This window comes from Pleurodeles waltl, chromosome 3_1, assembly GCF_031143425.1.
Source record: "Pleurodeles waltl isolate 20211129_DDA chromosome 3_1, aPleWal1.hap1.20221129, whole genome shotgun sequence".
Taxonomy (NCBI): Eukaryota; Metazoa; Chordata; class Amphibia; order Caudata; family Salamandridae; genus Pleurodeles; species Pleurodeles waltl.
In genome coordinates, this window is record NC_090440.1 from 1,686,614,567 (window position 1) to 1,686,633,463 (window position 18,897).

At 44.8% G+C, this 18,897-nt stretch overlaps 1 protein-coding gene across 9 annotated transcripts in view; it reads right to left on the minus strand.

The window, feature by feature from the left end:
* SLC19A1 (solute carrier family 19 member 1) overlaps nt 1–18,897 on the minus strand; it is a 136,912-nt gene that overhangs the window by 20,866 nt on the left and 97,149 nt on the right. For all 9 annotated transcript variants that reach the window (XM_069225472.1, XM_069225470.1, XM_069225467.1 and 6 more), the window contains 2 exons: nt 12,075–12,267; nt 5,190–5,331 (listed from right to left, as the gene is read on the minus strand). In XM_069225472.1, the coding sequence (XP_069081573.1) occupies nt 5,190–5,331; nt 12,075–12,267 (335 nt within the window). The remainder of the gene's footprint in view (nt 1–5,189; nt 5,332–12,074; nt 12,268–18,897) is intronic.

An 18,897-nucleotide genomic window follows, 5' to 3' on the forward strand; every position in this document is an offset into this window, starting at 1 on the left:
ATGGCCTTCGAATGGAGTAATCATTTTTCTACGCATTCGATGAAATCCTTTATGTGAGAACCCTTTTAGTGGGCCACGAGGCACACAGGGGTTACTGAGCCAACCACAGGAGTTGAGGCCTTCCACTCTGATGTCCTGGACCCTGACTTACTATGGATCATGAGTAACTGGGCCAAGTACCTCCACTGCACTTGACCGTCAGGGATGTGTGGTCCTGGCAATCCAAGAATCCCTCAAAGAGGAGGTGTGGATAGAGGATCGTGAACACAGGCTCACAACTCAACATGCGCTCAGAAGTAGCAATACATCACTGTCCAACTCAACACTCACTTTTATGAAATAAGACCAGTGTTTTATTTTCTACTGCTAACTACACAAAGGAAAAATACAATATTCACTAACAACTACACAATCCCACTCTAGGCCAGGGCTCTAGTGTTTCTATGGTAATTCCCATCCCACTCCCTCCCCGCATTAGCGATAGTGGTTATTCCCCATTCACTACTGGTAAAATCCAGGGTATGCTCCACTATCAGTCCAAGTCTTAAGAGTCCACTTTGACCCTAAGTTAAAAATGTTCCAACGCCGCAGCACTACTAGCAGCAACTTCCCTGGGACCAGTAAGTCCCAAACCGGACTTATCTGCACCAGCAGGTGTGAAGCAATGAAATTCCTGAGTGTGCCCTGTCTACGGGCGCTTGCCGCGGCTGCAGCCAATTTCAGGTAAGGTGGTCGCACGCAGCCCAGGTGGCTGTACGCAGTGGGTGCAGACTCACTCCCTTGTGGTCGCACTCCTGAGGTGGCTGGAGGCATTAAACGGTTTCTCCTGCAGGGTGTTTGTTCAGCCCCTTAATGTGAGGTGGTTGTTGCTAACCTGTCTTGGATGAAAGTTGCAGTCCTTGAGGCTCCTGGTGACATCCACCAATATGCAGGGTCACTGTCCGATCAGTGCAGTGAAGTTCTCCACGGCGTCCCCTCAGGCATATGAAGAAGCCGCCACGCTACCCCACAAGCCTTCAGCCCATACACAGACAGCAGTCCTTCCCACGTCTGCCGGCATACGAGGTCTCCACAATGCTACCACACCAGGCTTTGTCCCTTACTCCATGCCAGTCTTTTGCACAGCAGCCCCTTCTGGTATACCGGGTCGTTGCCTTGCTACTACACATGGGCTCTGGCCCAATCAGCGCAACACGACACACGGCTAATTTCAGTGTAGCGGACTCCTGGCATATGGGGGAGGGGTGTTGGGAGTCACCAATTCTGTTCTACACATGGGCAATGACCTGTTCAGTAGCCATTTCCTCAAACCTCGCACAGGGAGTCCAACTGACGGGGCTCCCCACTGGACCTTACTCCCTCTAACGCTCTTCTCTTTCTCACAGGGCACACTGGTCTTGGCAAGCAGGCTGGAGCTGAAGCTCTGGGCAGGTGCTATCAGAGAGACTATCAGGCCTTGGCAACCAGTCCTGGTCACAGGCAGAATTCCTGTAGAGATTCCCCTCCTCACATAGCATGTCTGGCTGCTTGGCAAACAATAAACTTTGGGGTCTCAAACGTCCCTTTTTAAGGTCCATTTCCAGACACCAAATGAGATTTAGGGTCTGATTTATTGAAGTTTTATGTTGGCGGTTCTGCTTCTGCTGAAGTGTCTACCCCTCTGCTTCTTCCTCTTGAAAAGCACTCTGTCACAGCAGGAGTGTCTCCAGAGTTGATAGCCTGACAACAAAGGCCATGAGAATGACTACAGTTGAGGCCTGGATGTCTGAGCCACAGGGATGTGTGTCTCAAACATTAAGCCTAGGGCCCCCAGTTCTATTCTTTACGATTCTCTTATCAGCTCCATCTCTTTCCTGAGATGGGCTCAGGCCCCTTCCTTGTGACCTCTTACTGAATCAAAGATAATCCTCTGAAGTGTACAGGGGAGGCCTGGTCCTCCCTTGCAGAAACAATGTCTCCCAAAATTGAACCTATGGCCTCCAGGCATTCACAGGCACACATGCACCCTGAGTATGTATACGGCATACACACATTTCACAGTACTGTATCCTCCATGTACTGTAGCATTTAGAGGCATAAAAACATCCAGCACTTGCATACAAACTACACACCACTGTATTCTTCATGTACTGTACCATTCATAGGCACACATACATCCAGCATAAATATGTATCATGCACGCACTGTTTGGTACTGCAATATCCCTGTAGAGGACCCTTCCCAGGCATACTGCCAGTGCAGCTACACCACCTCTGTGCTATGCAGCACTTCACACCAATAAGATGTAGGCCAAGGAAGAGTTAAGAACAGGAGTGGAACTATAAAAATGAGTTTGCTTGAAGGCCTTACCGCAGTGACGCAGGTTAAAAGATCTTCCTCACTCCCATTGGTATGCAGCTACCACTACGTTTGTGCTGTTTAACTCCTGGAGAAGGAAGTAGCCTTCCACCACTATGAGGGTAGAGCTGTGGGTCCCCTTCCAGATCCTATGAGACCCCAATCCGTGAGACAGGCCTATGTGACAGCACACACACATAATATGTGTCTGTCTATGACAACAAAAATCAGCATTAGGGATCCAGTCACCAGTATAGTTGGGCATTCGGGCAGAGGCACGTCTATTACCATGTGGAGGACTTTTCCATCCCAGCGCTATTATTCAAATTTTGAAAAAGGAATTCTGGGGTGGATCATGATAGCAGAAGGGTGAACTATAAAGCAAACTGCCATTTAAATTAGTCAAACAGAGATGACAGGGCGATGCGTTTTTTTTTAGGCATATCACGGGCTTGATACAAAGCAAAAGAGATCTGGTGAACACAGGTTTTTCTATTTTAACAAGTCTATGCAATCTGATGGTAAGTTCAGTCAGACGCAAGGTAAATATTAAGAACCCAGGGGCCAGGCTCTGAAACTGTGGTGCGTGATCTTGGCTTAAGTGCTCGATATGAGATCTGATCGGCACCAAAATGTCTTGTGTGTGTTTCTGGAGAGGTGATGTAGGTCAAGGATTCACCATTGGCTGTTCTTTTTTAGAAGTGTGTCTTTTTTAATTTACATGCCCTGTCTCAGCCATGGGCTGTTCTTTGTAGAAGTGGGTCTTTTGACATGTCCTGCCTCAATGGAGAGTGATTACCTTTTGGAGTTGAATTTCCTGGCATCTCTGTACTGAGAAAAACGTTCTTAGGCTTGAGCGGTGGTATGGATTTTTTATCCGCTGGGTGGCTTTGGGGGCCGAGGGGTGGGTGAGACCTTGGTGGGCAGACAGCTAAAGATTCCAAGTCCTCAGTGTTGCTGCTGCTTCAGAGGTAATCCCCTTAACTGATTTGTAATGGCAGGAATACTGATAGTGATGATGTTTTTATGTGCTCCCCAGGGGGAGGTCAGAGAGGATCCCAAAAGCAATGAAGTGAAGCTGGTGCTTTACTGGCCTTTTGTGGCTGGCTGGATGTCTGTACAAATGTCAAAAGGGTATTACCTTCCAAATACTTCAAGTACACATAAGCCTTGGTCCCAGCGAGTCCTGGCTGCACATTCTCTGGAAAACAATGTACTGTGGAGAGGTCAGAAAGAGACAAAGTATATGGTCTTTCCAGATCTTTTCACAAATAGTAAGGACTTGGTTGTCTCCGGAGTATCAAAAAGAAGCAGAACTGGAAAAAATAACTGACTTTCTAAAATCACTACACTGAATTCTGAGACACTGCATTGACCTACAGGCCAAAGAGGGCGGTGCCTCTCTGCCAGTTGTCTTTTATTTTACACTTTTTCGTAAAGATTTAATTAAAAATATAGTTGAAGATCACATTCATTCAGAAATTCGTTTACAATCACATAAAAACAAGTATGAAAAAATCTTAGTGAAGTGTTCATGATCATTCGAAAATGGATGAGTAGTTATAGATAACTGATCAATAGATATTCGATCAAGGAGAAGTGGACTCCGAAGTTTAGATAGTGATAATGCTTCGTACATGCCACCCTGATTAACAACTATGTTTTATGTACAGAGGGTGCCAGTATAAAGGTGTTCACCTTTTAAGTATAAACTGTGAACTGTGAACTGAATCAGCTGTATGTCAAGAGTAACATTTATCACTGGCCATTTAAAAAAATCATGCATTGAAAATGTGTGATAACTGTAAAGTGGATTTTTCTCATGCAAAATGTTTGCATATGGTAGCACGCATTGTATACTTTTTCATTTTATCAATACACAAATTTAATTAAAACCCTACTGAAAATACAAATTAATCTTCAATATCTCTACCAAAATAAAGTTAACAAAATTAAAACAATAAAATGTTTAAGAACAGAAATTGGGATTTTATTTTATTCTTTTTTAAATGTGAGGAATTAAAATGTTATTTGCTTTGTACATTATCCTTTTTTGTAAAAGTAATTATTTTGTATATATTGTATGAAAGTATATTCTTTTTTGCAAAATAGCCTAAGAGATAACACTTTAAAGTGAATGAACAGAAAGACTGAGAACAATACTACTTCTGGCAAAAATGTTTAGAATACTGCAAAGAAAATCTACTGAATTTGAAAATGACACTGGACTTACAATATTTACATTTTCAGTTAATGTTTATTAGCGTGCAAATAAAAAGTGTGAGAGCTCATGCCAGACTAGGATGAAAAATATGAGCGTCATAATCTAATCAAGAGATTACTTTATTGCAGCAGCAGCCAGTGCACTGACTGGTATGAATCATTTGACAATAATATTTTGCCATCAAAATATGAAATGAGAAATCACAAGCCTGGCCATTTTTTGATTAACGTCTGTAACCAGTGACAGGTTGCACAAGTTTGAGGCTTTATACTGTTTTCAATATTTAAGTTGAAATTTGAGACAGGCAAATGTTTAACTGCATTTTAGTTTTTTTTCAATGTTACAAACCCAATATGTAATTTCGCTGTGTGAATCCATAAACGCTCACTGCAAACTGCATATACGAACTTGGCTTTGTTAAAATGTTTACGTATGGAATGAATTAAGATGGAAATAAAATAAAACCCGAATTGCATGATTGAGTTTTCATGCTGTCAAAGTTTTCCACAACCACAAAATCGTTTGGTTTCCACTAACTAAACCGTCATCCGGAGAAATACATTCAATGAGACGCCTGTAATCAGCATTGCAAGCAGGAAAGGGAAACTCTTTGCTGTAGGAAACCCACCTGAGGATGTACAGATAGAGCCAGACCCCTCTTGTCTGCGATAATAATAGTAATGATGGTCTTCAGGATGGTGGCCAAGAAAGTGTTAACCCCAAACACAAGTGCACACAGCTCTTTGGACAAGGAAGTGGCAATCTGGAAACTGTAACACAACCAGATGAGTGTGTGTTAGATGGTGAATACCAAAGTGTAAATATATGAGGGAGACAGTGCAACATTATCTACAACCATTACAGCTTTGTATTCCCCTAGGCAACATATACCATGCACAAATAACATTGCACAGGAGAGGTTTTAAAAAAACTAGACAGCAGATCTTATGCACAATGAGCAGAACAAAAACTGCACATAAATACCAGAGATCAACACAAACATTATAAACACAGATGTACAAAGTGTCCCCTTTACTAACATTGCGTATCTTACGCTGAACCCAACCTCCCTGCCCCATGAACACAGTCCTCAAATACTATGCAACACTGTGTTCTATAAAGAAACACAAGCACAAGAACGCACTAATGAGCAGCCCGGTACTCAAAGATTGCCTTTGAAGGGGAGCCAGTTAAGAGCAGAGAGGAGGTTGATGTGTATGCACAAACACTGTGTGTATGGAAGGGTGGTCATCAGACTGTCCACTAGTGTGGTAGAGGATAATAGTCCAAAGTACTCACAAAAGGATAATTAAGAGACTGCAGTTTAACCACTAAATCCAAAGGAATGATTTTGTCCGCAAAATAAAATATTGAAGAAATCAACACATAGGACAGATCTACATGGATGGGAATTGAATTGTCCGAGTAGGTGCCACGGCGGCTGGGCGCGGAGCGGGTGAGGGAGGTGCTGATCTGGCGGAGGAGCCGAGGGGGCGAGGAGAGCGGAGCACAGCGGCTGGAGCCCCTGGATATTGGAGCCCCCCTGTATCCCCTCTTTGCGCTGTGTCTCACTAACCCCCTCATAACCTGGGGTGGGGGGGAGTGTTTGGTGAGCCCCGGAAGTTCTAAGTTGGCAAAGTGGACACACATAGACCGCCGGAGCGGGTTGGGCTCGGAGGAGGTGGCACGCGTCAGGCTTGAGATCTGTCACACCAACACACTGGCCCATATTGTGGGAAATCCTGACAGGGAACTGCAGACTTGAAAGACCTTAATGCGTGCAGTCCCTTATTTTTTGGACATTTAGTGTAATACAGTGCATATCCCGGATGACTTCAAGGAGCCGCAAAACCCCAACCAATCAAGGTAGCAAGAATATGGAAGACTTCTTGCAACCCAAGGTGCAGGCTACTCTGGATGAGATCCTGGGGGCAACTGAGGATACCAAAGCAACGCTGCAACACAATATAAGTCAAGTAGCAGTGGAGGTGGGCCTGCGGAGGGCATATCACCAAAAGCTGACAGATAGAGTAAAGGAGACGGAAACAACGTTAGCAGAGTTAACGCCGAAACATGATGACCTCGCAGCCACAGTGGTGCATCTAAGAAACGATCAAACAGGGCGTGAGGACCGCAGAGCCCAGAGAAGACAGCGGAACAGAAATCGCCTATGGGCGGAACCGACCCCGGCCCAAAAGGAAAAGGCAAAAAAGGTGGCACTGGGGGCGGCAGCATCCATGCGCGGGGGGCGTCCTCGGCCAAGGGGCAGCGGGAGAGACTCAGACTGCATCAATGTCCTTGGTGGATGGCTCGGGCTGCTCCGGAGAGGCTCCGAGGGTGACCTCTCAAACTGCAGATGAGCTGCGTTGAACGGACCGATAGTCTGGCCGTGAGGTGAGGAAGACGGCACGAACAGGTGGCCCTGACGGGCATGGAACCACCCCCCTGTTGGTTTCTCAGCCACCCAGTGGAGCATGGCGAGAACCCTGACTAAACTGTTGACTTGTTGTGCTGTTGCACTGTTTTGTGGGAAACCTACAGTTGGAGAGGCGCCCTGGGGACAGGGAGTTGGGATTTACAGTTCTGTGTTTTGATGGTGATGTGGGAGCTGAGAGTCGTTTATCCAAAAGTGATGCAGATGGGGGGGGGGGGGGTGGGAAAGAGTGCTGGCCAGGTGGGGGCTGGGTGACCCGCCTTGAGACAGACACAACTGCATGGCAGATTACAATTCCCTAACCTGGAACATAAGGGGGGTGGGATCCCTGACTAAAAGACAGTGTGTTGTCCTACCTGAAAAGACGGATCATATACGTTGCTCTGCTGCAGGAGACCCATCTCATTGTGGGAGAAATCGATAAACTGAGGCGTAGATGGAGAGGTCAGGTGTTTGCAACTAAGTATTCTGCTTATGCCAGGGGAGCACTGGTGTAGGTCAGAGCTGGAGTCCCATTCGAGGCTGTAGCCACAGACATAGATCCAGAGGGTAGATTTGTGATCATGGAGGGTAAACTTCATGGGTTCCCGATAGTCCTGAGTAGTGTATATGCCCCTAATCAGGATCAGATTCCCTTTATGCAGCGCCTGTCTAGTCATCTTACACTACAGCAGGGGGAGGGTTGCTGATTGGGAGGGGGGGGGACTTTAATAGTGTAGTGGATACAGACCTGGACCGCTCCATTCCACCGTTGATGGGCACACTGGGTCACATAAGATAGTTAAAAATGTGAGGGAATGGATGCAAAACTGGGGCCTAATAGATGTTTGGCATAGCCAACACCCCAAGGACAGAGACTACTCCTACTACTCGAGTCTACATCAGGTATGTACTAGGATAGATAGGGTAGTGTGCTCTGCCAATATAGCTCAGAGAATGACCCTTTCTGAATATCTAGGACGCACCCTGTCTGACCATAATCCCCTCTTTCTTACTTGGAGGGCAGCTGAAGCCAGACCCCCCATACCAATGTGGAGTTTGGGCCCTGCTGCGCTGGAAGATCAGGCATATAAGGAGGAACTCTTCTCTTATCTTGCGGACCACATTAATCACAATAAAGGGTCTGCCTCGGCCAGGCATGTGGAATGGGAAACGCTTAAGGTGGCAGCGAGAGGTCATTGTATGGGACAAACAGTGGGGATAAAACGCACGCTGGAGCACAAACTAATAGGGTTAGAAAAGATCATCCATGAGGGGGAAAGGGTAAGGGAGGGGGAGGCGACGGAGCAAAGCAGGTTTGAGAAAGCAAGGAAATACCACTCCCAGGTTGAGGAGCAGCTACGGTGCCTCAGTATACAGAGGTATCTGGTCTTGATACAGGCAGAGGAGGGCAGATCTAGTAAGATGCTGGCATGGTTGGTGAAATCGAGTGGGGAGGGGGCGCCAATCACGAGTGTGCGTGATATGAGGGGTGAGCACAGATATACACCAGGTGACATAAACTACGCCTTTAGAGAATATTACACCTTTCTTTATAGATGCCCAGAAGCACCTGGAACTGAATCTCTAGATGCTTACTTACACCCGCTGCCTCTGCGTACTCTGGAATATGAAGAGAGGGACGCATTGGAGGGGCCAGTAACATTAGAGGAGGTGCAGGATGCCATTTCACAACTAGCCGAGGGGAAGACGCCGGGCACGGATGGCCTCCCAATGGACTTCTATAAGAAATACTCGGCTCTGCTGGCTCCCCAACTAGTTGAAATGTACACAGAGGCACTCCAGCGGGGTCTCCTGCCCGATTCATTAAGGGAGGCTTTGGTGGTTCCTCTGCTCAAGCGAAACTCTGGGGAGGCGTCAGTCACTGATTTCCGCCCATTGTCAATGCTGAATTGTGATTTAAAAATTCTAAGCAAACTCATGGCCAATAGACTCCTCCAACATATACCCAAACTGGTACTTGAGGACCAAAATGGGTTCGTTCTGATGCGCAGCACCTCGCTGAATCTCAGGCGCCTGTTTGCGCTTCTGCACATCCCGCAGGAGGAGAAGCCGACTAAAGCGATGCTCCTAGCGTTAGACTTCGAGGTGGCCTTTGACTCGATAAGTTGGGACTATTTGATGTCGGTGATGCTCCGGACGGAGCTGGGGGAGGGATGGATGCGCTGGGAGGACCTGCTGTATGCTGCACCCTTGGCAAGAGTAAGGATGGGCAGGACGGTGTCAGCGACCTACCCTATATACAGGGGTACTAGGCAGGGATGCCTATTATCCCCATTATAATTTGCACTAGCTATTGAGCCACTAGGAGCCCAGCTCCGGATGGAAGGCAGAGGTAGGGGGGTGGAGTGGGGACAGGCTGAACATATTTCACTCTACGCTGACGATATCTTAATTTATCTTAGGGATGATGAGTCTGGACTGCCGTGGACGTTGACCATGCTGGACGTATTTGGAGATCATTTGGGGCTACGGCTGAACAGGGGCAAGACCTACGTTTTTCCCCTGGTGACGGGAGGGGGGAGACCCTCTTCGTGCCCGGAGCCCGTGGTGTGGGCCCGCACACTTTCAAATACCTGGGCATACTGGTGTTCCATGACCTGCAGGACCTCCGCGAAGGTAATATAGGCAAGGCGCTCTGCTCGCTCCGAGCGTCAGTGGGGTTCTGGCGGTCACTCAAATTATCCATAATGGACAGAATATCCTTATCTAAAATGATTATGCTTCCCCACCTTCTTTATTACTTCACCAATCTCCCGGTGCTAATACCCTCGACTTGGTTCAAGAAACTAAACACACTGCTCAGAGACCTCATCTGGGATGGAGGTCACAGATGTACTGCGCTTTCTGTCCTTTGCAGACCGGTTCTCGCAGGGGGACTGGGAGCCACAGATTTTGAACTTTATTACCTGGCATGTCAATTGCAATGGATCTCCAGGTGGTGCGCAGGGGAGGGGCGACTGGATAGATGCACTGCTAACGGTGAGAAGAGTAGGGAGTGGATTATAGCACAGATGATTGGTCGACAGGTGGCGCCACGGGAGGGAAATGTCCTGACAAAGGTAGCCTTATCTTGTTGGGAGAAATGTATGCGGCATATGGGACTGTGAGTGGCTTACTCCCCAGCACTGCCACTAGCGGTATTGACACAAGATACTGTAGATAAATCTTTGTTGGGTTCTGGGATAGGAGCTTGGGTGAGAGCGGGGGTGGAGTCCCTGGGTGACTTCTTTCGGGACGGAGTACTGAGGCCCTTTGCCGACATGAATGACAGGAGCGGAGTCCCGAGTGGACAATTTCTATTATACCGAACCCTGACACATTATATAAAGGAACAATGGTGCACAGTCAACGCAGAGCCTGCTGTGCATGGGGTCCTACACCTCCTGCTGACTTCGTGGGGGGAGATGCTCACCTCATTACTAAATTGTACAGAACCCAAGTTGAGGACACCCTAGACCCACTACTGTCACTCAGGGGGAAGTGGGAAAGGAGACTGGGCCGAGACGTGACTGACAGGGAATGGCGGAAGGCACTGGCATTCCCGCGGAAGGTTTCCTGAAGCACTCGCCTTAGGTACATACAATATAATTATATCCACAGGAAGTACCTCACTCCACACTGGCTGCATCTAATATACAGGGGCGACCCTAAAGTATGCCCAAAGTGTGTTGCACCGGACTTTGACCACATGGTGTGGAGCTGTCCTGGGCTTCAACAGTGCTGGAAGGCGGTGTTGGACGACCTGGATGGAACCTTGGGTACCAAATTAGACCTGACCCCGTCTGTCTGTATGTTGGGTATGTACCCAGGACTGGCCTCTAAGAAAGTTGGCGGCCGATTCCTCGGCCTGGCATTGGTACTTTTTAGGAGACGAATCACCTTGAGTTGGAAATCGCCTAGAGGCCCTTCTTTTGGGGACTGGAGACGAGATGTGATGAGATGGGCCAGGGCTGAATTACAGGTCCTGAAATGTGAGGAGGCACAGGGATTACGTCAAAAGCCCATCGCCCCATTGTGGGAAGGGGTACTGATCAAGTGGGAACTACTGGAGCGGGAGGAAGGAACAACGAGAGAGGCGCTGAGGGATGGCACAGACAGGAGCTAGGGGTTGGGGGCATGGGAGAGGAACAGTGGAACTTCGCAGCAGTGGCAATGAGTGGGGACGGACCCTAGCCTTGGGGGTACATCGGAGACAGACGAGTGGCGGTTGGGAACTACCAACATCGTTATGCACCGAGGGGGGAGGTAAGGAGACGGAGCAAATTAACAGTCCCGGGGGTGTCTCACTCGGGTAAGGAGCTGTACAGAAGTTGAGCGAGCTGGGCCCTCTCACGTCGTTGCATCGCCGAACTGCTTACTCCCCACTGGCACTAAATAACTCCCCAGATCACCATCATGTATATACACAAATGCAGAATAGATGACTGAACATGGATATTACTGCTGATGATGTATGTGGGTCCGATAAGAATGTGTCAATGTCACACAATGATCTGATACTGTATAAAAGCAAAATGTTAATAAAAACTTTTTTTTTTTTTTTAAATAGTGAGAACAGGGTACTAGCAAGCTGAGCAGCAGTGGAGGATATTGATGAGTACTTACATACAGAGCAGTCGATGGTAGTGTTTGCATATTTGCATGCATTGCTTGGACACCGGATGGTGATTTAATAGTCCGATGCAGAGCAGTAGACAAGGTTGGTGGCAGGGTAATCAAATGCAAACCAATGGAGGATAATATTGATGAAATTATCACAAGCAGCGCATTCTAGGATGATACCAGAGTACTTCCAATTCAGGGCAGTGACCATATTGCCAAAATACTCACACGAGGGGCTGATGACTGAGAACTCTTAAGTAAAGCAGTTGAAGGCTACAGAGGATTAGTACCTTAATGCAAAGCACTAACGCAGATATTGTCTAGGGACTAGCATGCAGACCATTAGATGATACTGCCCGATACTCGCATGTACAGCAATGGCTTTTCGCAGTGCTCACATCAGGAGTAATAGAGGGCAACGTTCTCAGGGTACTCACTTGGAAAACCGATCAGGCTGAATACCTGTATACTTACATAGCAATTGGTACCAAGAACTGATAGCTGCCTCTGAAGAGGACATAGGCCACATAACAGATCCAGATGTTGCTTGTGGTGTTCATAAGAAAGAGGAGGCCAGCTTGGAATGAGGTGATCAGCCCAATAACAAGCTCTGACCAGAGAGTCCATCGAATCTTCACATATCCTGCTGCAAAAGCAGCGATGGCACCTGCAGGGAGCAAGACACTGACAATGGAATTGAAGACTTTCTCTTTGTCTTTAGAGGCCGACATAAGCATACTAGGTAAAGGTTATTGCCTTAAATCCAGCACAATACACACCAGAGGGGCTGGGGACAGCTGCCTACTAGAGACTCCCCCTACAAATATTCTGACAATCCCAATTTTGTCACAAACAGAATTTTACAGCTGAACTGGGAGTACGAGTTTTGGTGGGAACCCTATGTGTCCAGGATTTCCCAGGGACTCATTTCATCACTTTTGAATTGTCAATTTTTATCTGAGGGAAAGCAGTTGGAATGTGAGAAAATGTATGGAGATCGGTGCAAAAACACTAATTTATACAGTTACCTTTATTTCAAAGACCAAAATTATTAACAGGAAGGGAATGCCACACCTTATAAACATCACACCCTGTGGTATATGTACCAAACGTGGGGGTTGTGCTTGATTACGCAACAACTTGTGATGTAATTAGCAAATATGCAATGATGCAGATTTTGGGACAATGGACTACAAAGTACAAGAAACTCGGTTTCTGAAGTCTAAATGTATGGACTTATAGAAAAAGGAGCTATTTAGTGGTCACAGATGAAGATTTGGGGGTCTAAACAAAGATTCTGTAAGCATTTGAAAAGCTTCCCCTTGAGCTTCAAGGTTATGATGGCCTAAGGCAATAGATAAAATCCTCCCGCCAAGGCAAACATATTGTCCACCTACAAGCCACGTGGAACTATTTTTGCTTTGTTCTTAAGGATTAATGCACTAGATGCTATAAAATATAATAATGATGTCTACATGAAAATTATTTACTATCCTGTTGAATTAACATCCTCACAACAGTAATTAATTCCTCCAAGCTTCTCTGGGTTATGAACCCTAAAGGCTTGAATACTCATTTTGATTGGAAAATGTATAGTTATTACACAAAGTGGGAAGTAAAATGTGCCTTGTGGATTATTGTTTGGAGCCAGCAAATAATTTCCCATGGAATGGTATAATATAGAGGTAACCTCTGCCAAGCCTTTCACCTTTAACTCATTACCCACTACATGCAAGCTACTGAGTGGACAAAAGGTTCCACCCACCATCAACTGGACTAGATAGATCCAGCAAAACCTATTAAATGCAGAGAATTATTTTTTTGTGGATTCCTTTTCTCCAGCTTAGTAACAAGTGGCTGTGCGAGAGATTGCTAGTGGCAGTGAATATTAAAGACGTCTGGATTCAAGGATGAATGGTATCTTTTAAATGAAGCATAAAGAACAAAGAACGTGAAAGATATCAGAAGCTGAACTTTCTCATGGAAAAGACACTGCATATGTTTCTTGCAGAACCAAAGCCTAGTCATGTAATCAAGACACCTGGTTCTCTATATTTTGAATCTTTTCGGAGATTGCAAGAATAAATCTCTTCATAAATTATTTGGTAAAATAACCAAGGATCTAAAATTGGACATTCCAGTTACTAGATGGTCTGTTATCTGTAAATAGTATGTTTTACATTACCTCCAGGAGATACTTTTATTAAGGTTTTATTGGCTGTCAACAACAAAGAAAATGCTGATGTATGTTTGATTTATGTTGGACCTAGAGAACACTACTTTCAAAAGGCATATTCAAAGGAGCTGTGGGAGGGTAGTGGTTTTCTGGTCAAAGGCTGTAGTAAAGTGGGTCTCTTACCGACGCAGACTTTGCGGGTATCACCAACTCTGTACATGTGGCCCATAATTTGCTAAAAAAATACGGAATCTTTGATTATGTGATCCCCCCCCTTATTGGCAAGTAATACATATTAAATGATTCACTAATACTTCCCCGTCAGAAGGCTCATGTGTGACTCTACAACAATACAAGCTGCTAAACAAAGGTTACATTTCCCGTTTGTATCATGTGTTGTAGTAGATCATTTGCTGTGCATAGACTGTAAAACAGTATTACTCACATCCGAGGCCGTGGCTGACAGAAAGTATTTATGATAATCTGCTGCACTTGTGCTTCTTTCCTTGCCTGAATATTAACACAGTAATGCTTTGTGGATGCATGAATTCAAGTCAACATTGCAGTTCTGCAATGTCTATTATGGAGTGTTACATAGAAAGACCATGTTGCTGCCCCCTTGCCCCTCCTCCCCCTTTCAGCTTGAAAAAACCAGTGACTTACCACAAAGTTTGTGTTCTGTGTTTGTATAACAACCTTGAATATGTTTTACAATGCATGAAATTCCAGATCCGGAGAAAGGTTTGCCTGAATGTAAGTGTGAAGGGTCCAAACAAATGCTTTGTTTTTCCAAAAGACTTGCGCCTGAATAGATTTTGGCGGATGGGTAACTCATAATATGGCAGACGGGATATCCATCACGTTTGTAATGGAGTAACCCCCTCCACCAAGCTCTAAATCAGGCCCTAAGTTCTGGTCTTTCCAAAAGACTAAGGGCCTGATTTAGAGTTCGGCAGATGGGGTTACTCAGTCAACAAACATGACATCCCGTCCGCCGTATTACGATCCCATTATATCCTAAGGGAATCGCAACACGGCGGGCGGGATATCCGTCATGTATGTGACCGAGTAACCCACCCGTCAAACTCTAAATCAGGGCCCTTAGTTCTCTTATTGGTTTCCACTGGAGCACACTTACAATCTGGAGAATGGAAAGGCATTTTAGACATGCATGAGTATTTAAAAACAATATTTTACTCTTGCCTTAATATTATACAATGGAGATACTAACAGGCAAAAACATAAGTGAGCAAGCAAGACCACTCTATCCTTGTGTACCTGAGCTTCTAATTTACAGGATGTAAAGAAGCACTGGCCAATAAAGAGACCACCTTCCAAGTGAGGACCAGAAAGATGCTGGAATCTAAATGTTATAAAAGTGGCCCCATTAACCAAATTTGACTAATAGTGCCTGGTTGAATGACCACCTTTCAAAAATCCATAAATTCTTAAATCATGAGGGATATGGAACACAACAGATGGCATGTTTTGAAGATGTATTTAAATGAAGAAATAAAAATCAGTGAACCCAGCCTTTTTGGGCAGTGAGCAAATACTGAAAAATATCCGTTACGGAAGGACACAGATAATTAGCCTGCTGTATTGTACAGTTGTTTGCAAATCTTTTCCATTCTGCTGCAGAACAAGGTCTTGCAGTAGAAGTCCTGGGCTCCTTGAGAACATCCATTAATTCTTGAGATAATTCTAAATATCCATACTCCAAGATCTCAATAACCACATTTCTAGAGCAGCTGTGGCCTATGATACCAAATATTTGTTCTGTACTAAGTTAATAAGTCTGGACAAAGTGAAAGTTTGCAAGGTGGTTGAATGGGTATCTATATTTTGCTTACATGGAAATTACAAGGCTCAAGATAATTGACATGTTCTGTCCACATATGGAATGAGTAGGCGAGGTGGAAAAATAAAAGGAAATTCTACTGACCAATCTATCCACAGGACATTCTTAAAGAATGAGGTATGAATACCTCACTTGCTTGCTTGATTGTCTGTTAACACCACAGCCTATCTGTGTTGTGCCCCCATTTATGGAAATATGTCCCATTTACATGAGTCCTGATTGCCCCTGCTTAGTAGATCCACAAAGTTGTGGTCGACCTATGACAACACCAAGGCAAATACCAAATCATCTTAGGTATTTTGAAATAACTGAAGGCACTGTGTACTGCCCTGCTTTCATATGTAGTACACTGATGACATTTCTGTGGAAAATAAATAAATCACGCCATGGAGTGACGCCTGAAATTTTGTGGGGGCTAGAAATAGCGCCATCCATCCACTCCAACAGAATATGCTTTTTGATTCTGTAAGAGCCTCATACTGCTAGGCCAGACAAGAATGGTCTCAGCCTGTCACAGAGACATACGTTATGAGTATTAGATACAGCCTTAGATTTCCAAACTGCTTAACCACCAGAATATTCTCCCTCTTCTAACACAGCAACCGGTATCTCTGGGCGCCAGTACCATGTCCCAGGCCCCAGCTGGATGAGCCCACTGACTTGATAAGCACTACAGTAAAAACAAATTTTTATTTGAGGATGAGATACCAATGCTATGCATGACACTATAATTCCTCAGCTTAAGTTATTTCCTCACTGTCACAGATTGAGAGGTCTAGTAAAGACTTGTTGCTCTCTGAAATGCCTGCACACACTCTGCAATAGGATAAGCTCATGATATCAAACTGAGGCAGAGATAAGACAACTCTGAATCGCATGAGGCTGAAATAATTAGATTTTCTTCACAATTAAGGAAAACCCTGACTTGTGCAGTAAAGTCGGCATATTTTTCTCTTTGTCAGTAGAATTGTACGAAGCCGCAAAAAATTTCACTCTTCAGTTCTGGGGTAATCCTTTTTCAAGATGCACCATCACACAGCCACCAAGGTAGTATGATTCATCATCGGGTTGTGCTCTTTGTTGGCTGGGGCAGGGCAGTACCCAAGGGGCCCCTTAAGGAACACTTTACAGAGATCTTTTATTGTGTGCTCGTGGGTCGCAAGGATGCACTGAACACATCCTTGTATAAAAAGATTTTTCTAAAGGAATGAGAAGAATAGATAGGGCAAAGTGAGTTTAACTTCTCCATGGATGCCCAGTAATAAGACTTTTTATTAACTAGTGTTGGGATCTATGATCAGGTTAAAAAAAATAAAGGGACTGAAACAGATGGTGAGTGACCACCTAAATTTGAGATGCCGGATGCACTTCTGAAATAGAACAGATACTCAGATAGGCACGCTGCACTACTCCTTCATGCGTGTTGCATGGAATAAACACTGGTGCAATAAGTTTAAATTGGTTGTTGTGCCCACTATCACATATTAGTGTGGATTTACAGTTTACTGCATGTGTCAACTGAATTGGAAATTGATAGATATTTACAATGTATCTATCAGTTTTTTTTTTTGTCCTATAGAAAGTGTCAAAGAATATGCCAGTTCAAATATGGACTTCAACCTCAAATTTGTTTTGTTAGAGGCATACTGATCTGTGAGGGACCTCTTTCCCACACATATCCCAACTGTAGGCCCTTCAATATTTATATTGGAGCGACACATTGGTCCTGATGAATGCCACAGTGCATATGAGGCTAGTCTACGCAAGAAGCAAGCCAACCATCCTCTATTGACTCCTTGAATAATTATGTACTGTAAGCCTCTTTATGTTTCTTAACCTGTTCATGGATCCCCACACTAGTTAGTAATAACACTTTGCCTACTCTACTCTACTCTTCTCATTCTTTTAGAACAATCTTTTTCTAAAAGTGGGTTTTCAGTGCATCCTTGTGACCCACAAACAAATAATAAAAGATCTACACAAGGAGGCCGCTGGGTAGTGCACCGCTTAACGAGGAGCAGGACCCGATGATGAAGAATGTTGCCATGGTTGGTAAAGGTCAGTGCATCCGAAAAGGGTATTACCCAAGAACTCAAGAGAATAGTTATTTTCGCAGCTTTTGGACAGCTCTACTGCTACACAACGTCCTATGTTATATTGAAGTCTATTAAATCGAGAGGAAGTATGATGGACAGCTCAGCCTCTCTTTCCCCCTTGGTTATATAGTGATCATCGTCCTCTCACAAAACAGTTGTTTAGTATACATTAACTGTTGACGTAATCAACAGCAGCCATCACTAAGCATTTGGTAAATACTCATAGGGCCAGATGTATGAAAATATTTTGCACTCGCAAACTGTAAAATCGGCCGTTTGCGAGTGCAAAATAGTGGTCTGCAATGCATGAAAGGCATTCGCAGACCACAAAGTAGAAATCGCTAAAATTGCTATTTTTTGCGTTGCAGCCGCGATTCGCAAAATCCAGGTCGCAAGGCAATGCTGCAAAAAATCGCAAATTGCGATTTTTCGCAGAATGGCATTTTACACATGCAAAATACCATGATCTGCAACCAGGTGGTAACCTGGTGCAAAATTAAAAAATGCAGTAAAACTGCATTTTTAAATTGAACATGTAAAGCACACATGCCCTTTTGGCATGTGTGTACCTTACATGTTAAAAAAATAAATAATTGGGGTGCAGGAGAGGGGGCCTTAGGCCCCCAGCACCCTGGCCTTTTGCACTTCCAAAATTGCAATTTCTGGTTCAGAAATGCTAAAAAATTGCAGCTATGGGCCAACAGGCCCATAGCTGCGAATGGGGCCGGTATCGCAATTTGCGATTCGGTAATAGCATTTGCGATTTTTAAGAAACCGCTATTACCGATTCACAAATGTGATACATGGCCCTTTGCGAGTCGGTAATAGCGATTTCTTAAAAATCGCTATTACCGAATCGCAATGGGCCGTGATGGTACATCTGGCCCATAGTGTTGACTTTATCCTAAAAGGCAACACCAGGCATTGGTAGCATAGCCCATCTACCACAAATAAGAAGCACTGCTGATGATCTAGATGCATCAGGTACTAGAAAAAAACATCCTTAAGTACATTATTATAAATTCCTAGGCAGCAAAAGCAGGTTTACTCCTGAAGCATTCTCATCTTGAAGTGAATTGTTTTTAAGTATGTGTTCTGGAATACTTGTCTTAATGACACTTCTTACTTTGGAATCATGAAGTAATCTAATACACTCCTTAACAT